This window comes from Pleuronectes platessa, chromosome 14 (assembly GCF_947347685.1).
Source record: "Pleuronectes platessa chromosome 14, fPlePla1.1, whole genome shotgun sequence".
NCBI lineage: Eukaryota > Metazoa > Chordata > Actinopteri > Pleuronectiformes > Pleuronectidae > Pleuronectes > Pleuronectes platessa.
Genome location: NC_070639.1, coordinates 15,795,329 through 15,816,523, shown reverse-complemented (window position 1 = coordinate 15,816,523; position 21,195 = coordinate 15,795,329). Strand labels below are relative to the sequence as shown.

Here is a 21,195-nt window from a genome sequence, read left to right as displayed (position 1 = left end):
TGTTCTGCTCTGTAGATCTCTGAGACCGGTGTTCCTGTTTGATTTTCATACTGAGTTCCTGCAGTCACCTTAACAAGGCTGGTGTCTGATGCCCCGTTAACTGCATAAGAATTTATTTTAAAAACAGCTTCACTCTACCTATACCACCATCGGATCTAAACTAATACAACAACCAAGGGCCCATGGTTCACAAGTCAATAATTAAAGTAGGAGTAAGGGATTAGTTGGTAGCGCCCAAACAGCATCGTGTCGGGAGTGTGATCACCAGACTGAGAACGTCAGGGCTCATTAAACATGTGCAGTTTAGTTGATTAGACTTGGGCACCTTGTGTGCTCAATGGTCTTTTTGCTAGAGAGGAATTTAAGACTTGAAAAGGAGTGTGTCAGGGTCCTCTCAGCCTGGTCGTTTATGAAACAGATATATCCTGTTAATATATGTGTGTGTTTGAGCGTGTGTAGGGCATCCTCTGCTACACTCAACATTGTCTTAACAATTTCCTACATTTCTCCATGGCTCTCAATATCAGATGAACAAAAAAGCATGTCTCATAAGACATTTTCTCAGTGATGGTGGTGGACTATGCCTTGGAGAGTTTATGACGAGACATGACTAAAACATGAAGCATCATAATTATTTTAAATTTTAACAGTAGTCATTGCAGAGGTGCCACGATCTCTGCATCGAACCTGTGTGATCAGGATTCTCTCATCAATTCCAGCGGGACCGACTGGCACCTGTGAAATGATTACACACATCAGTAATTTCTAAGTGTTGGCCGAAATCCACAGGAATTGCGCTATTAGCTTTTAGCACAGTGTAGCAGACCTTAGAAATGCATGATTTCAGCGAGGGCTGTGACAGCTCTGCTTCTTATGGCCAAAGTCCTAGTAAAGATACAGTATCAGGGCAATAGAAGATATGGAGGATAAAGGGAAGGGGAGACAAAAAGAAAGAAGCTGGAATGACGTGTCGGTCCCTCTCCTTCACAGCCTCTGGGTGAAGTTTTCGGGGAATACTCCTGTAGTGGCGTTTTCTTTGTTCTGCTGCCAGTCGTCCTGCTTCATTCCCATCAGCCAGCCGTCGTCCTAAGAGCACAGACAGGCAAATATCAACTCATTGTCACTGTTATGTCACAGAGCCTGCCCGTGTGCGTGAGCATGTGTTTGTGTGTGTGTGTGTGTATACCTGTTCATCAGGGTTGTCAAAGGTGATCACTAGCACCACGTCTCCAGCCTTCATCTCCAGCTCGTCTGTGTCGTTGGCTCCGTAATCATGCATCACCTCGACCTGTGATCACATAAATGACAACATTAAATATCACCATGCGTACAAGATCTATTGGGGCTGAATCATTTTCAGTATTCTATCTTTATTTACCTTGAACAAAAATCCAGGAGGCATGTCTGCAGGCTCTGCTGCTGCTGCTGCTGGTGCAGCTGCTGCTGGTGCGGCTGCTGGTGCTGCTGCTTCTTCTGGTGTTGCTGCTGCTGCTGGTGCGGCTGCTGGTGCTGCTGCTTCTTCTGGTGCTGCGGCTGCTGCTGGTGGTGCTGCGGCTGCTGCTGGTGGTGCTGCGGCTGCTGCTGCTGCTGCTGCTGCTGCTGCTGCTTCAATCGCTGCTTCTGTTACGGCTTCTGTTGATTCTGTCTCTACTGCAGGTGTCTGTTCAGTAAAAAGAGGCTAAATATACTGACACATTGTTCACACTGTAATACTTCTTCATCTTTATAGACATTTTAAAAGATGACGGAGAAACTCTGCTAGCAGACTTTATATATACACGCGCCTGTGTTTTGAAAGTCCTTGAAGTGTTTTTCGAACCAAATATTGTATCCTCATTCTTGGAGGCTTTTCTTTAGAAAACAAGAAAGACTGCCTTGTGGTCATTTGCCTCCACCTACAGTGCAGTTTCAGTTTTCATACATTTGACCACTGAAATCTAATCAATGAATTCTTCCTAGAGAGAGCTGGTCAAAATTTGATGTTCAAGAGGTCAAAACATATTTTGTGAGGCCACAGTGACCTTGAACTTTGAACTTCAACCACCCAAATCGAACTATTGAATCCATTCGTCTAAGTGAAAATATTTTTCTTGAGGCCTTCTTAAGATAACACATTCACAAGGCAAAGAAGGGTTTACTGAGGTCCCAGTGACCTAGACTTTCGATCTCCAGATTCTAATCATCACTCTTGAGTCCAAGTGAACATTTGGGGAAGTTCCCTGACAGTATTCTTGAGATACCATGTTTATGATACAGGGATGGACGGACTGCGGCCACTGGCTGTCGCTGGCACATGGGGCATAAAAAACTCTTAATTTAACTATGGATTAATTAGGACTGAAAACGAAATGACCTGATAATAACCTGTAAAAGACACCTCATCTATTTACAGTTCCCATTACCCATTTATGGGTATTGAAAGATGTTAAAGAGTTTAGAGTACATGTAAAATATTTGCCTTTGAGGTTATATTATCTAGACTTAAACAGAGGTTATTGCCTTTACCTCTTCTACCACTGCTTCTTCTTCTTCTTCTTCGTCTGCTGTTGCTGCAGGAGCTTCTGCAGACTCATCCTGGGAGCAGAGAGGCAAAGAGGAATAACAGAGAAAGTTTAGAGAATGAGACACATAACGGTTCTGATGTGGAAAGAAGAACAAAGAGACAGGACAAAGACCGACAACACGACAAGCAGCAGAGCCTACACAGCAAAGTCATAGTTAATAAAGCAAGGTTAGATATTATTGCACAGTCATAAAGATAAAGCTTCTGCACTCGGATGCTATGTGCGTAGACTTGTGATTAGCAGAGATTTAAGTGCACTGAGACGCACTTATTTCTATTTCTTTCCCTCATCAATTTATTTCCAACTCGCCCTCTCGGTCACAGTTGATGCATCCACGCTGCTGCGTCAGATGCATCCTAACGCTTTCCGTCTCGGGATTTATCCATCTTTCCACCTGTCATTCACAATTTCTCTCTCTATCATCTGTTTCTTTCCCATACTCAAACCTCCTTCTCAAGAGTCGATGCATCCACCATTTTTCGCCCAGATGCATCTCTCCTTTTTTTTCTCTCCTTGGTTACCTGACCCTCTTCATTCTCCAACGTAGTGGCCGCTGGGTTGGCGGCAACTGGGCTGGTGGCAACTGGGCTGGTGGCAACTGGGCTGGTGGCAACTGGGCTGGCGGCAACTGGGGAGTTGGCAACTGGGGTTGCCTCTTCCTCCACAGTATCAGCTGGAGCCTCAAATGCAGGTGTTTCATCATTGTCAGCCGGCACCTTTGTGACAGGATGGCTCTCTTCATCGTCCAGGACCTCCTGGTATTCAGCCACGGGGTCGGAATGAACCGACTGGCTCTCATCCTCCTCCCATCTCTCCTGAGCCTCAGCCACAGGTTCACAGGGAGCCGGTGGGACCCCGTCATCCCCCCAGCCCTCTGTGGCCGCTGCTATGGGGTCATAGCGGACAGGGGGCACACCTTCATCCCCCCAGGCCTCTGCAGCAGCAACCACAGGGTCATAGTGCTTCTGGGTCTCCTCTTCCTCGTCAACCCTGTCCTCAGACTGAGGGGCAAGGGTCAGGATTCAAGGAATCAGAAGTTATAAGAGATATTTTACCTTATGGGTATAATAAGATGTTGGTAAATCAGTTAGATGTTTTTGATGGGCAGGGGAAATTGATATGACATTGAGAGGGCTCTAAAGGGATGACTGGGGGTACTACCAACATATCAGGTAAGGAGTTGAACCATTAAAGGACCATGCAAGTGATTTTAAATGCTTTAGACCCCTTAACTTAAAATTGTGTTTGCTTTTTCTTAAGCTTACTATTTTCTATTCCATATATTATACCATTTATTCTGACATGCAATCGATTGCTGGTTGCAATTAGGCCAAGACCAGAAGATTATCTCTGCTTATTTTACTTATCCCCTGAGTTTTGGTGGTTCACAACTTTGCAGTAGTAACAGTTGTTAGATGCTATCGAGCTGCTGCAGAAATTCATCATAACTCAGTTGATAATTTGGCTTTTCCATCGTCGGGTCCAAATTCCACGAAATTCTCATGAAATGACATGAACATCAGGCTTAACTGTTTGTGTTCTGTGATCATGAAGACAGTGATCCTTGTAAACATCTTACCTAGTCATACTTAATCACAATGTTGTTGCGAGCATGTTGGTAGAACATTAGCATTTCTGCCAAAGCACTGCTGAGCCTAAGTGCCATGTTACAGCCATTTGAAAATGGTTGGCAGTGATGTAAAAAGAGGTAAAAGCTGAAAAAGCATTTGAATGGTCTTTTAAGTGGTTGGAACATGAGAGAGGGTTTGAGGGGTCCGCTTCAAGCATTATTTAGATTCAACTTATTTGTTTTGAGATCATGGGGAAAGGGAGATCATGAAAGATGCCATGGACACTGTGGGTCACCATCATCATCATCATTATCATCATCAGCATCATCGAGCAAGAGCCAAGAAGATCGATAAGCCCTTACAGAGCAGGATCAGGTTAAATCAAAAGACAAATGAAGATAAGGGAAGGTGGCAGTCGAAGGCAAGAAAGAAAAACAATAATCAGCCTTTTCCATCAGAAGATAGATGTCGGATCTTCTGTGTGGGGTTTGCAAGCATGGTTTCTATTCCCACGGCTATGTTCAGATGGAGAAAGAGGAAGGAAGCTTTGTAAGAGTAGAAGTGTCGGAGCCTTTCGGAGCGATCACTGCTTTGCCTCAAGCTCTGATACAGCAGGACTGTATGATCGTTGAGACACGTCCCTCTTACAGCGAACTAAACAGAAAGTCACATCATAATCGGAATGCAAAGTTGCAAGCAAGGCTTTGTGAAGTTGCCCACTGAGTCTCCGGTCCTGTTTCTACCAAGCCATCTGCTGCGGAAATGAGCAACTTCACTCGACTCTCAGAACAGTTGTTCCCTGTGTGTCACATGGGGCCTAGCGCTGTGGCATGGGAACACACAGGGATACAAGGGGGAGCAGAACAAAACGGAGCCAATTCACTTACAAATCATTTTACACATTGCAGATTTTAAATTTACATTTATGGTTTATTGTATGTTGATAAACTTTGATTTGACTCTAGTAGTTTGTCCTTTATAGGCCTTGGATCTACAGTATTTAATATGTTACTGCATATCCTGCATATAACAAAAAAGAAGAGAGCACTGCATATGGGATATAATTTATATATTTTATATAAAATATGCGACTGTGTAAAATGTCCATTTGAAAATGAATTGACTCGATTTCCAACATCTATTTGTGCTGTACGACAATCTCTTCAGTGTTTGGTGTCATCACATGAAGCACTGCACACACAAGGACAACCAACGCACAAACAGATTTGGGACGGACAAATGAAATAAGGAAAGTACAGAATAATGAATATACAGAAATAACCATTATAGAAGTCCCAGCAAAGATTGTCCTGCATGTGTAGTGCAGGACTTGTATAGCAGCAAGCGTAATGAGAGTGGGGCTTGTATAATTGCTATTGCTTAAGTAGTAAATGCAAACAATGACAATGAATACAAATAAAAAGATGCCGATCAAGATGATGATCATAATGGGTAATTGTCTATTGTAATGTCTGCACGTGTTGCAGGATGACGGTGATTAACTTACCCATGAGTCCCAGTTTGCAGGCTGTGGAAAACAGAGGAGGCAACAGGATGAGTAAACAAGATGAAACTTAACTAAACTAAACTCTTACATAAAGTATTTTTTTTGTTTTTGTTTTCTGCTTATGCCCGATGCATTCAATACATTTCTAGTGCAGGTCCCATGCTGCTAACCTAGAAGCCCATAGCAGGAGATCTTCAGCAGAACTAGAGAACAGGCACTTGAGTATAGAACAGTACTATTTGAAAGAAGAAGAAGAAGAAGAAGAAGAAGAAGAAGAAGAAGAAGAAGAAGAAGAAGAAGAAGAAGTGCAAATGATAGAAACTAGAAACAGAAAGAAGTAGTTTCTGTCATGTGTTAACTGCACAAAAGCTAATTTATTCAAAATTAGCATCGTTCCCACCAGCCAGGTAAAGTAGTGTCTGTAGTTTGAGATGATCATTACCTAGCAGCAGGGGTGCAGTGCAAGGAAAACAACATAATTTCACATTATTATTTTCTTGTGCTCACAGCAATAAGCTTAAGGAACAGTGGTGACTCACACACACAGTATAATGTTGCCCTTGGTTAAGGGTCTCAGGATATTTGTACACACTGCTGCCTTATTGCCGGATGTTATCTCTGCTGACTCAGAGGAACACTTAAGGTTAGTGAATGAATAATACAGTGCTTTGATAAAAATAAATATGTTCAATATCTTGCTTGTTTTCTACTAACTCCGGAGAATCTCATTTAGATGTTCCAGCTTTTTATTTCCACAGCTACATGTTCACTGTTTGGTCGTGGGCAGTTGTTAAGCCTGAACCATTCCGAAAATATGTGATAAAACTCTAAAACAAAACCAATTAACTCTTAAGAGTTAGCCAGGCTACTATCAGTAAACAGTTCTTCAGTTGAAGAAGCAGAAAGGAGTGGTCGCTAGAAGCAGGTTTCTACAGATCATCATGCCATCATCCGCCTTTAGTTTGGAAAATCAGAAAGAAGAAGCAGAGCAGCTGACACCTCACACTATGCCAAACTCACCAAGGGATTTACATTTTTGTATCCAGACTCCAGAAGCTTATATCAGTATATTTAAAGTCAAATAGCTGCTCTGGCAACAGTCACTGTTTCTGAAGAGAAAATGTAACCTTATGCTTTTTCATTTGTCCAACTTGTTTTAACTGGATATGTCATATTGCAGTGGAAGACCCACACATTACAAGTTCATTTGTACTTAGATATCATGAAATGAGCTTAAAGACTGTCGGAATAGAACATAAAATCTCTTGTGAGAGCTTGGCATTTCTTGCAGTGAAGTGTCTCTTCGACTATATGCATTCATGCCACGACTCATCCACCTGTGTGACCGCGGAGGCTTCGGCTGCCGCACTGAAAGAGTCCAGGTCCATGTCCAAAAGGCTGCTCACTGCAGGACCGTCAAACTGACAACAACAGGGCAGACGTGACAAGGGACAGTAAAAATAAAATAAAAGGGAGAACTAGGAGGAGGAGCAGGTTCTGACCTGAACAGAAGAGGGGAACGATAAAGGGCTACACCACAGTGTGTCACTTACCTCTGTAGGGGAGGTGACACTGATATCTGGAGCAGCTGCAGCGTCAAAGAGGTTGATGATGTTCTCTGTCTTCATCTCAATGGACGGGGTCACCTTGGGTGGAGGAGGCATCGCTGGCTTTAGCTAGGATAGAGAAATGAGGATAAAGAATTATTTTGAGATTTTGTAAAACCGAACAACACGGTTAAATCAGCCGTTAGTTATTGAAACCCTTTAAACCTTTTAAAGGTTTCTTTAATAATCCAATTTCCAAAAATTTCAAAAGAATTACTGGAAATCAATTACAAATGTTGAAAAAAATTATTCAGAACTAGATCTTTTTTTCTCAGGATATGTTTTGAATTGTCAAAGAAGAAAAAGGTATAACTACAATGGTCTCTACTTTCCAGTTTTTTTATTTCCTATAAAGTAATCAACGCGAGGGGAATTGCTCCACTGATCCAATCAGAGCTGCCTCCTTCAAAGATGAGCAGAGTGCCCTTGTAGCAGTAGAAACGCCACCGCTGAGACGCCACCAGGATGATGGAGTGTTGTTTTGGGGAATAGGCTTGCCACTCAGTAATTACTTTTACTTTTAAGTGTATTTAAAAAGCAAGTTCTGACTCACTTCTACTCAAGTAGAAAAGTTATAGTCATAGAAATGGCTCCTGCATGACATGCAGCCATCACCAGTTTTAGAGACATCATTCAGTGGCACGACTCTCATACATCTGAATAGAGAAAGCTTGTGTGTGTGTTTGTGTGTGTGTGTATGTGTGTGTGTGTGTGTGTGTATTTACCTTGGAAGGAGATTTGGGGATCGGGGGAGGTCCTCCTGGCCTGAGAGTGTGGTTGGATGGTTCTTTGCCACTGAGTGAATGAGAGCGATCGAGAGAGGGAGGACAAAAAGACAATACGGACAGATTACAGAGACAGACAGTGAGGTGGACGGCGAATGATGACGTGAGAGAGGAGGGCGGCAAAGGTTAGAGGGAGCGCCTAGACGCTAGAACATGACAAGAGAGAAGTTACATGGCATGCTGTAGAGAAGTCCAAGTGGACGGTTTGTCATCGATCATGCAAGAAAAGTGAGCCTCTCGCATCCCGCCATCACTCCCATCCCATGCAAGTGTGTGCCTCCTGTAAATCCTCACAAGCGAGCAGTGATGAGAGACATTCGCTGTCATTCAGAGCATGTCCTACATGAAGCCGCCCCAGATCTGCAGATGTGCAAAGAGATTGGAACAAACCGGCTACCTAATGCTGGATAAGGCAGTTGTGTACATTCATGGCTGTAAATGAGAACATTTTAAATTAGGTTCCAAATGACTAGGACTGTACAAATGATGGATCCCAGAACTCCAGGGGCCAAAAGGCTCCAAGCTTTATGTGCAGGCTTGTGTTACTACATGTCAAAGGAATGAATGACACTAAAACAATAAACAGGCCTTAGAATGGCTTCTCGTGGGTTCTTTTTAATCTAGGATTTTTCTAAGTCTGGGGCCATAGAGGGGCCACAATTGAAACAGAGTGGACGTTTATATGTCCCACATCAGTGCACAATTCCTTTCTCAGTAAGGTGCACATTGAAGTCATTCCTTGTTTACATTGAATACAATTTGAATATATTTAGAAAGTTGGTCCTTGTTCAAGCACATTGTGTTCTACAAAAAAAAGCCTAGAAAATACAAATTCTCAACAAATTGTTATATTTATTGTTGATAAGCGACAAGTTATTCTTTTACAGATTTTATGGATCCAGTACCTCTGGAACCGGCCCTGCCACAGTGCCTACAATTGAATTACCCAAAAAAAATGAGACACAGCACTGGGTGTTTACCAGTGGATATTTAAGAGACAAAGTGTTAAAGGGTAATGGCAACTAAGAGGACTAAGAAGGACACCTCTTGATTCAGGGTGAAAAGTTGTGTATTGCAGGGTTACACATACATTTTAACAAGTCTCAGTTAAAGGGAGATAAGACGCTGTGAACCTTGAGATCCATCATTACGTGTCAGTCTTGCCTGGCGCAGCATTAAATGCACAGTTCTGCTCGTCTCTTGTTTATCTGCAGCTCCGAGGGCACAGCTCTCCGATCACACAGTGTGTCTGTGAATTCACTTGCACAACCAAGCACTAGTTCTCTGTAGAAACAAATCTGCCAAGCCTGCAGACTGACTGACATAAAGACAGCTGGAGAGACGATCCAGCTGGACAGACAGACAAAGAGTTGTGTCACCATGGTTACCACGGATGCTGCTGGTTACCTCCTATTTGCTCCTGACGTGGAGGGGCCGCGGTTAACTGTCTTTCTGCAAGGAGGGGTTGGCTCCAGGTTAATGCATGTCACTTTGTGTGTCTGTTCCTGTGTCTTAATTCAAATGTCTGGAACATATAGTCTTCGAGACCACAGGTTCCATATTCACCACATGGACAGATCAAGTATGAATTTCAATCAGTGAAATAATCAGTTGGATCATTTGTTCATCATTTGTCTAATGATTGTCATTTTCTACAATTTCTCCTCCACTAGTACTACTATGATTAGTACTAGAGTTACTAGTACTACTACTTGTACTGCACTACTATGTTATATTCCACCACATCTTATTTTTAAAGGTTCAAAAAAGAAAAGAAAGTGTATTGTACCAAAGAGTGGTATTTCTTTTTTTTGTGAAAATCACCTAATTTTCTATTTCCATCTCTTACTTGTCATAGAGACTATGACCCAGTTAGGACCTGGTTTTAACATCAATCCTGAGTGATTTGATCCGAAGTGATCTTCGTTAAGTTCAGTAATTAAAGCGTTCAAATGCGATCCGGCCACATTCCAGGGTGGTCTGTGCCGCCTCGGACCCGCTACAGTTTAAATGAACTTTTACCTCTTCTGAGTCCATATGTTGACTTGTTTGTAGCATCCACCATAATATCAACCACATACTGATACTTTTCTTAAATTGGTAAGAGGTTTCCTCATAGCAACCCACATTCATTCAGACTCTGACTCTTTTTTTTTTCTATCCCTCACAGTAAGGCCGATAAACACATGTTATCACACATGTGTAAACTCCAACTGGGTAAAAACAACATCATTTGTTTTCCTCAGGCACAAATGACGTGCGTGATTTTTTCAGTATGAAGCTTTATGCGAGGTGTGAACTTAACGTTGCTGACTTGTGATCAGATGTCTCAGGGTGGATGTTAATACCAGGTCTGATCTGGGCCTTTTACAATAATCAAACATAGTGAGTTTTGTCATTTCTCAAGAAGATGTATTTTTCGCAGAAGGAGACATCCTGCAAGTATTTTCTTCAAGAGGAGCAACCACAGTGATTCATTGAATTATTATTATTGAATTATTGCTGTGAGAGATTTTGATTGATAGATCTTTGCTCACTAACCTGGCTGTGTCTGTTTTCTCCAATTCCACCAAGACATCATACATATCCTGATCCAACTGCAGGGAAGGGAAAGAGAAGCATGGGAGTTATTTTACCATATGATTCTCTCAAAATCTTGAATTATGATGCATCTTTATCAGTCTGTCTGAATGTGGCTCACATATCTCGAGAAACATGTATTTTTATCAAGTTCACACTTGGCATGTGAGTTGCTAAGTGCCTGAGGCAGTGCCGTGTGCAGCGCCTGATTCTCCAGTTTTATTCTAGTTGAATAAACAGGTGGACAGCTGTCTGTGCAGCAGCCTCTTGGTTCTGTGGACTGACTCCTGCAGCAGGTCTTTACTCTCCGCTGCTCAATTACTGCCTGTCACTTTTACAGTTTCAGGAAGAAAAGCTGCTTCCAGCAACACCATTGCTCGAGCAAACGGCCCATTATAAACAGGCAGGTTTAGAATGGGAACTGCTTTAGCCTTCACTGAATGAAGAATCTTTCAAGTCATTAATTTCATCACATTGTCCGTGCGCTGTCAGGTTTGTTTGCATCATCATGTCCAAATTCTGCAGAGGGACAGTATTTTACAACTCTCCAGCTAAGGCTGCAGTTCAGTGAATAATCCCAGTGCAGTCACTTAAAGCCCCAAGTCCTACATTTTCATTTGCTGGGCTAAAAATAAGAAATGAGCTTTAGCGGACTTAGCATATGAAGTTCAAGGGCAGCAAGAATTGCCGCCCCTGCTAATGTAGTCACTGGCACAGTCAACATTTTTCCATCAAGTGTTATCTGATAGTCTGCGTCAGTTTGTTTGTTCTGCTCTCTATCTGAGTTCAGCCCCACTGGGGAGGTCCACGTCGACGCATCTCACCCGGCTCATCTCCTTGTGAAACTTCTCCTCGAAACCGGACAAACTCTGGAAGGTGCTGATGTAAAACCCAACACGACTAGAGACAGAGGCAGGGAGAGAGAGAGAGGGAGATTCAGTATTGACTGCATTACGGGCTTGACTTGGTTCAATTTCCTGTGAGGGTAAATGTGGCGCGGATGTTAGTGAAATGTAATTATAGCGTCTATCCATCAACAGGAGAATCAGCATCAGTTTGCACACACACACACACACTGATACACACCTGTTCCAGAGTGAAGGTAACTCCTCTTGCAAGTCAATATTAATCTCCTCAAACACCTTCTGGGCTCTCTCCAACTCTTCCTCAGCCTGAAACACAAAAGCACACAAGCACACACACACAAACATACACAGAGAACATCACATTTACTGACATTCATTTCCATAAAACTTATGATTCACAGTCAGCAGACGTTGTAGAGGTACAGTAAGCCGGTTGTGTACCTGGCCCCTCGACAGACTGCTCTGGGCAACGTTGTGTGCAGACAGGATACCCTGAGCCCAACCTGGAGTGGCCCTCTCCAACAAAGTCGCCGGCTGGGGGAGGGAACAAACTCTAATGATTAACAGTCTCAAATGGCTGATACAATAAATTGTTCGAGTGTGATTACAACCATCATCGAAAGCCGCGTTGCCTTTGCGTTACCTTCGTGATTTTAATGCCCCCGTCCTTTTTCTTGGCCTTGTGTGTGGCTGAATAGTTGTGCCTGGCGCTGTCGTAATCCACCAGCTTCCTGTCCCTCTTAGCAATACGCGCCTGAATGGAAGAGAAGAAAAGAGTAGAAGATAAAAAGGAAGAATAAGAATCAGTGTTATTTATCGTCTCTTATCTGCAGTGCAGTTTCCACGCATAATAAATAACCTTGTCTTTGTCAGCCACCAGGCAACCAATGAACAAATGTGCTTGTTGGAAAAATAAGGAATAGATAGATTCAATCAATGCTTTCTTTATATTGCCTACTTTTCGTTTTAATATCCATAATTCAATAAAACAAAAGGATAGTGTGAAAAGGCTCCCTTCATGAACACGTGATGCTCACACTTTGCAGGTGAGGTAACACCATGTCGCTTTGACCACACAGCTCACCTTAATGTCAGGGAACTGGCCCAGGTACGTGTCCATGGAGATGAGGGCATTGTCGACCAGCTTCTGGTGGTAGTCCGTCCACAACACATCACAGTCCTGCAGCGTGGATTAACAACAGCACGCACAATCAAACTTTTCCATCTCGTCCTCAGAGTTAATTCCAGTTCCTCGGCTGCTATAAGTCTCGGCTTGATGGTCTCGTTTCTAAAATTAGAATAAACTGAATCCCTTTTACTGTTTAAAAGCACCATCAATCCAAAGAGTAATTTCCAGAGCAAGCATGATGAAGTCGAAGGAGAGACGCATTCTTCTAACCAGGCACACTCACAATAATAAGGAAGAGCTGCTGGGAAACATAAGTTTATAATGAGCCATTCACGCCCACAAACACTTTTTATATCCACTCTCTCACACTCATGCAGACGATTCCTCTCGTTAAAACACATTTATCAAAGTGTGTCTGACCTCCACAATGGAATCCACCTCGTTCTTGCCTGGCCACTCCGGCTCGTACATATCAGCCAGACAGGACTGCAGGTTATTGGAGGACTCATGCATGGCTGAGGACAAACACACCGACTGGTCAGTGGGTATTTGCACATCCATGACGGTGTGTGTGTGTGGCTTGAATGCATGAGTGTGTTCAGCATGTGTAACTTTGCATGGGTTTGTGTGTGTGTGTATGCGTGTGTGTGTGTGTTTCACCTTTCACAGCATCCAGGTACGCCCTGAGGTCCCTCTGCAGTTTGCTGCCTTCGGTCTGAGAGGGAAACACAAACATGAGGGTCAAAGAGAGTGCGAGTGGAGAAGTAAAGACGTTAAAAGCCTCTTGAGCCAGAAAATACTTCAGTCTCAGCAAATTCAAACCTCTCGAGACAAGTGGTGGAGGAAGTACTCAACTATTTTACCTCAGTAAAAGTACAAATAAATTGACAAAAATGCACTCATGTAAAAGTACCGCGTTAACTTTTCTATGCAAGTAAAAGTAAGTTGCTTTTGAATAAACTTAAAGTCTTAAAAGTAGAACTTGCTGAGTGTTGGCTGTTACCTAATACAAGTTATACTGCATTATTAACTGTCTCTACAGCATGTTTTGTTGAATACAACAATAATACAGACTGTGTTTTATCAATAAAGAATTCTGCTGATGCTGTTACTGAAAAAACTTTTCTTCACCAGTGACACTGTGCTACAGGAGACTGGGTCTAATGTCACCTGCCCGCTCTGATTGGATCAATGGACCAGTTCCCCAATTGTTACAGATTTGTGAACTGGATTCAATCCAAAGCCAAAGGCAATGTGGATGTAGTGCAGTACAAGTTAAAGGTTTCACAGCACAAATTTACTCAAGTAAAGTACAAATACGTGAAATATGTACTGAAAGAATAGTAACAAAGTAATTTACATCCCACTAATGGTTGACACTATATACTTGTCTGAAAACTCTGGTGTTAAAGGTTCTGAGATGGAGCGACCCTTTACCCTCTCTTCATACATTTTGATGTGGTAACATAAGGTGCAGTAGAAGTAACAGTCAAAGCGGATGTGGGAGCACGTTAACTCGGCCATGCAACATGTGTCACTCACATATTGTTTGCCGAAGTTGATAACTCCCTCCTCGAAGGCAACGTCTTTGGTCTCATCGGCTTTGCCAAGCTTCTGGAGAACCTGTCCGTCAAACAGATAATTGCATTAGTGACAGCACCGAGAGCAACAGCAGCAAATGATTTGGGTTTTAACTTGATGAAATACAAAGGTAAAGTGTTTTTGATGCTTTATAAAAACAGTCGTAACAGGAGATAGACCCGTTTGTCTTTTTTCACTTCACCTGTTCTCTCTATCTCACGATTAAGTTACAATATGATTATAGATTGAAAAGTGAATTTTTTGACAATGAGAGAAATGGGGTTCGGGGTACAAATACACATGTTTGTTCAAAGTTATAGATCACACACTCTGGACTGCACTTTAAACTCATTTAGCAGTAACTCACTTAAATGTACAATATTAATTTCTGTCTGGCTAATGTACAACACATTTCACTGTATATAACCTGACACTATATACATTCTGTTTACACTGTATATTAATTCTATTCCAAACATACTTTTATATTTTCATAGCCTTTACATTGCCTGTCCTCTTTGCTACTGTTACAGTGGGACCAATAAAGAATGATCGTATCTTATTTTTTAAATATATATAGACAAATAATGTCAGAAATACGCCACAGCTACAGCACAACCTCCTCTTGCTGAAGCATTCATATATTTGTAACGTACATACTGGCTTCATAATGTTTCCTCTCGGTTTACCTTCTGTTAAGTCCAACCGTGCATGATGCGTATAGCTGGACACGCAGCGCCCCCTGACACACATTAAGCGCACAACCCGCAGGTGCGTGCACGCGCAGACGTGGCCCCTTATTTACCACTTGCACACACCGCAGCGTGCGTGTTCCACATCACTGTGGTGCTTGTACAAATGCAAGAGAGTCTGCAGTCAGCCACCATCGGCGTGACGACCCTCAGCTCCAGTATAATCCTGAAGCCCATCAGTCAGCAGGCTGAGTAGTGAGCAGGCCGAACACGTTACATCTCATTACATTAAGAGCAATGTCCGCTGCACGACATTGGCTGAAGAGGGGGATGTGTTTTAATTCACACTCCCCCATCCCCAGAACACACCATCCATGCTCTTATTATTATTATAACGTCGTGATGCGACACTGCGCCTTCAGTCGGTGGAGGATGCGGCACCACTGCTGCCTCACAGCCCGTGGGCCTGCACTTCCTCCTCCTCCTCTTCCTCCTCCTCTCCCTCCTCCATCCCTGTGCGTTAACATGTAAACCAGCAGCTCCTACCTTCTCCTGGGCTCGGGTTAGCTTCTTCTGCACGTTGCTGGCCACTTTCCCTGCAGTCAGCCCCTTCCCCAAATTCAACTCAGCCATCTTGGAGCGTTGGATCAGTCTGTTGGATGCAGGAGAAGGAGAGGAAACACAGGAGAATAACGATCGGACGGACCGCTACGGCGACGGTGGATGCAGATTCATCAATGTCCAGTGGAGAAATAACGTAGATGTGTGTAATCGAGTGATGCTGTGGTGTATCTGTGGGATTGGGTGAGGGCTGAGAGCTAAAGCTGTACCTCTGTAACGTTGAGCCGATGTGTGCGCGTCCGTGACAGAGGAGGAGGATGCTGAGAGAGATGCTCTTAAAGGCACAGATGCTGCTGCGCACGGAGGAGGCTGTAGTATGGATAAAAAAAGATTAAATGTAAATGAAATCTATTCTATGAGAAGAAAATGTTACTTTTTGTGATGTAATGTTTTGTTGTTGTTGTTTAGTTTTACAATTTGGCCCCAAATTTCCCGGGATCATGGAATCAAGTCTTGAATTCCTCAATATATTCAATTCACAAGAAATTAATATAACTAATACATGTAATATCATCAAACACTCATAATAAACTACGAAAACCCAACTGACACTAGTGCCTCATTTACTTTTAAACATGTGCTGTATTAAAGCTTCAAACTTATCTGCCTCAGTCAGAACATTGTTACATAACAAGCGAAAGGAAAAGAAAAGCTTATAATGTCAATGGAGATTAGAAGTCATGTGACTCAGGGAAGTTACAGTGTACTGCGCAGCCAGACACCAGTGTATTAAATATTACACATGTTGATGTTGATATCGTTTGCAGTAGTGAACGTTAATGGATTAAAATAATAATAGATACAAAATTGATTTAATTTGAATTCTTGCGCATTTTCTTTGAATAAATAGCATCAGGTTTAGAGTGGAAGTAAAATTATGACCAAACCAATTTTTATGTGACTGTAAATAAAACTCTAAAATTATATATAATGAATGTGTAAAAAATATATATTAAAACTACAAGCATATATATTGTGAATGGGCACTAATCCATGATTAAACCATTATAATCTGCTGTGTCTTTGCCCATGACGACCATCGCACCTGAGGATAGACTTAACCTCATTTGCAAACATGGACCAGACTACAGTAGGATAGGGTTTTAAAGGCTCCACTGTGATCAACAGTAAGCCACTCCACGCCACGAGATGGCGCTGTTGGCCCATGTCACACGCCCATAAATACAGCATCTATAGTAGGCCCATGCACACAGCCCTGACTCTTGAAGAAAAAACATCTGGCTGTTACTGCTCAAGGGCTGCAGAAGCCTGGTGGAGGATTAAGGCTGAGTGGATGCACAGAGGAGAGATCAGACAGAGCCGGCTGTTCTCATGGATATTATTGTGGATCCATGGTGACATGGTCATGTCTTGAAGTTGACTACATATTGCAACATGATATACAACAAACCAAATTATGTTCCTGGATTTTCAACTCTTTGTTCTTCGTAATTTCATGGCATTATTATTGACTTGTGCATGTAACTGTACACACGTCGCAAAGAAAGTGTAGCTTCGGCAATTGCATAGCAATCCAATAATCGAGTGAAACTGAGCCAATATCACCCACACAATAATAATAAAGATGTTATTATTAGAACATAGATCAGTCACATACCCTTAAATTGCACAGAGCTGCATGACAACATCATCCACAATTGGTAGTAAAGATAAAAACACGTAATATTTAAAAAACATTCCAATAAATTAGTATGTTATCTTATTAAAACAGTATAATAATATAGTAATGACGGATGTATTACGAATACAGGTCAATTGTATTCAATGGAGAAACCACAGCTCTGTCTTGCCTCAGGTTGGCTGGGAGCTCTCCGAGGTCCTGAACCCACAGGCGGCTGGTGCTGAACAAAAACGCCACAACAATATCAAATCTGCAGTTTAGTCTATTACATTTTTCCTTTCATTACAATGGGTGTAATTATATCTCTATTGCATAATCTGGCATGAGAGCGCGTTTAGGAAGCATGTGAGAAGAAAGATGGTTTGTTGTGGAGGAGGTTGATTCCTGGGATCTCTTACTTACAGAGCAGTGTCATATAGCTGGATGTTATGTTATGAGACACTGGGTCCTTTTGTGTTTTATTATTTTCTCCCTGGAAATAGATTGTCTCAGCCTCTTCATGCTTACTGTCTCCCCCTCCTCTTTTCCCTCCTCACTCACTTTCCCCTCATCGTCCCCTCTTCTCTCTCTCTCTCTCTCTCTCTCTCTCTCTCTCTCTCTCTCTCTCTCTCTCTCTCTCTCTCTCTCTCTCTCTCTCTCTCTCTCTCTCTCTCTCTCTCTCTCTCTCTCCTCTGCCTCCTAGTCTCTTTATCCCCGACAATAACAACATTTGGCCACGAGTCACCAAGCCCATTCGTTCCCGTATAATCACATGGACAGCCCCTCTCTCCTCATCTCCCCCCTCCCGTGCTGCGGGAATGGTTTAACCCGTTCACAGAGAGCGAGGGAGACGCAGGGAACACAAAGGAAGCTGGTCGTTTGGATGGGTGGAGAAAGAGAGGGAGAGATAGAGAGAGAGGGGGGGGGGGGTGTATATATATATTTGGCCGCATGATGTAAACATGGCATAAAAAACCGCAAGGCTGCATTTTCCACTTCTCCGTCGCTCCTGGTCCATTATCGGCGTTCAATATTGCATGAGGTCCTGACTAACAAAAGCGCGTCTGTCTGGACGGCTGAGGGGGGTGGGGGGGGTAGTGTGCAGGGAGCATAAGTGAGAAAGGACGAGACAGAAGAGGAGTTGAGCTTTGTTTCATCCGCGCTTCAGAAAGGAGGTTCGCGAGTTGCTCTTTTCTGCTTTTTGGACTCAAACCTCTTCACTGAGTCGGCAAGTGGAGTAACCCCCCCCCCCCCCCCCCCCCCCCCCCCCCCCCCCTTGTCTTCAATCCATGTGATTTATTTATCTCGTGGCGGTCTGGGTTTTGGACTGGAGCATGAAGCGGGAATAAACACGCCAATATGTTGCATCCCTGAGGTGAGTGGCTCCTTTTGTTCTCCTCGAACTACAACACAGGGTTTTATCATTGTTTTGTATTGAACCGTGTCTGGTTAAAAAAAAAAATGTGACCGTAATCTCCACCCAACAGCCCCCCTCAAAAAATCAATAAGAGCCATGCACATTTCCCATCATGTTAAAATGGTACCCAAAAGCCAATTATGCTGCACACAGCCCTTATGGCAAATCACTGTAATCGCCTCTGAGAATGAGACACATGGAGGGCTGCCTCGGCTCTGCTATTGTTTCCCTCTCTATTGTTGTCAACGGAACATTTGGTGCTCTTAAAAAACACAGAGACACGAGGCACTGGGAGTGTATCAGTGTGTCAGTGGCAGCCGGATGAATCCTTCATGATGTGTAGGAATGAATAATTTAAGGGACTAAACTGTGAATTTGATACCCGTGTACATAACTGGGTTGGACAGTGTGTAAACACTGGGAGTCCAATTGATTTGCACTTGCGGAAAGTCACGTGCACCAACATCTATCTATCTATCTATCTTTCTATCTATCTATCTATCTATCTATCTATCTATCTATCTATCTATCTATCTACAAATCAATAGACTCACAGGTTTTCTCTCTTTCTCTCCATCCCCTCTCTTCTTCTCACGAGAACAATAATAGCACATGAAGCATCATCATAATTAGCAGTTTACCAGAGTAGATGGGACGTAAATATAGGCAGAAGGCCTGCTGAGCTAAGTGTGATGGCATTTTTTCCTTAGATTTCCCTTTGTTAAGTGTGCAAATGTTGTCTCCGCACCATGCACACAGGCTGCTACAGTAGTTCTATACTGGAAATGTCAATGCTTTGAACTTGTGTGTGCTCCCCTTTTCACACTCCTGCAATTTCAAGATAGTATTGTTCGCAAATGGTTTCAAACAAAAGCATGGAAAGCATGACAACTAGAGCTATCAGCTGCTTCCTTTTCTCAAATTCTATTCAGTGCTAATAATGTGTGGGAATGTGTTTATGTGTGGGTTTGTGTGTGTATGTGTGTTTGTGTGTATGTGTGTGTGTGTGTGTGTGTGTGTGTGTGTGTGCGTGTGTGCGAGAGCATGTGTGCGCAGCTGTCCATGTCTTGCAAGAAAAGAGGGAGACACACACAGACTGTCAAGAGAAACGATATTTGTGCAGACATGTATATACGTTGCTTGGCTTCTCTTCCTTCTGCTACAGGGAAGATTAAGAAATCAAACACTGCAGTACAGGAGTGCACGTGAGAGGCAAATAAAAAAATAAAATGGAGAGTATTATCTATCTGTTATCTGGCATTTATGAGCACCGAACCTTTTTTAAATAAACGATTATAAAGAATACTTTGGCCTTCTGCCTGCATGAAAAGGACAAGGCACGGGTTAGTAGAGAAACAAGTCAAATTACTTCCCTGACCTGCAGATCTCTGGAGATGCAATGATACATTTGAAGGCTGCACTGTATTTAAATAGAGGATGCTGACGGAAGGAGGAAGACGGAGTGTATTAGAGTGGGAGGAAAACACTGTGCTGCTGGTAACTGACTGTACACTGTTGTTTATCTGACGGATTGGATGCTGCTCTGGTGTCAACCCACAGGCTTTCTCAATAGAAACTGGAGTTATTACATTTTCACCTTCAGTTTGCAAACCATTTCCTGGGCTGAACCTTGAATCTGACTTGTAGGAAATAAGTGAATGTGCAGTGGAACTGTCCAGTGAACACAAAAGCACTTAAAGATACACAACAGATACGCACCCAAACCACAACCAACTATCACCAATATCCTCTCACGGTTACAAAGAAACGATATAAAGATATAAAAATACAAAATGTAAACTAATAACAAATAAATTGTATAGTAAACCTTATGCCACAATATTTTCACTATCAGAAACAATCTTAATACAGACAGAAGACTGGACTAATCCAGTGGTCATGGGTCATTGGTCCTCCCAGTCCCTAAAACTGGAAGGAAAGTCGAATTTGGACTTTTGCCTACTGGGTGTATTTTATTTTAACATCTTTCATTCGTCTGACTTTCTCGATCCTAACAGGACCAGGTGGAGAGCCAGGGATGTCGTAAACACAATCACATCATCATGCATGTTAGGTAACCATTTTGCATTGAAACCAAACATGACAGTAATGGGGTGTGCATTAACAGGGACACCATATGTTTCACTTAGAGATCCAAGCACTGCCTCCCTGAAAAAAGAGAAAAGGCCCAGAACATGTGACACAGAGTTGCTGGAGCTGCCTGGCACCTCTCACTAGTGGGGTCAGCATATGGAAACATTTCTGCCAGCTTCGCTTTTCAAAGGTGGGCACACTGGGCTATTTTAGCTCGGATAAAACTGGGTCTACAGAATGAATATGTTTATTGTTGGGTGGCAGATTGTTTTTCATCCAGTTTTAAGAGTCCCATTCTCCTCATCATGGACCAAGCCTTTGTTCTGCTGACAACTGGGCTGCTTCTCTAAAGCACCTGTAGAAACTGTAGCAGGAGCTCATAAGCGAAATCAAAGTGTTAAGCATCTATCCTAACATTTATATCCAATCTAATCCAAAAGGTAGATGAAGAGATAGTGAAGAGACAGGAGGTGAGTGAGGAGATGCAATAGGATTCAGTCCCCAGCCTTTGAAGAGTTCATCAGAAACCTGAATGAGACAGCCCCATGTGGCGCTTCGCC

General features: G+C 42.7%; 1 protein-coding gene across 1 annotated transcript; it reads right to left on the bottom strand.

The window, feature by feature from the left end:
* Window positions 1–984: 984 nt before the first annotated feature.
* Window positions 985–15,515, bottom strand: LOC128456061 (myc box-dependent-interacting protein 1). The gene is made up of 22 exons (XM_053440096.1): window positions 15,429–15,515; window positions 14,152–14,232; window positions 13,270–13,324; window positions 13,030–13,124; window positions 12,565–12,660; window positions 12,124–12,234; window positions 11,922–12,014; window positions 11,701–11,786; window positions 11,439–11,514; window positions 10,576–10,631; window positions 9,442–9,486; window positions 7,975–8,044; window positions 7,196–7,318; window positions 6,980–7,063; window positions 5,643–5,663; window positions 3,218–3,565; window positions 3,086–3,127; window positions 2,506–2,574; window positions 1,619–1,660; window positions 1,379–1,411; window positions 1,187–1,288; window positions 985–1,086 (listed from the first exon to the last, which is right to left on the bottom strand). Exons 1-22 carry the CDS (start codon window positions 15,513–15,515, stop codon window positions 985–987), a joined length of 1,917 nt encoding a protein of 638 aa, XP_053296071.1.
* Between the last annotated feature and the right edge of the window lie 5,680 nt (window positions 15,516–21,195).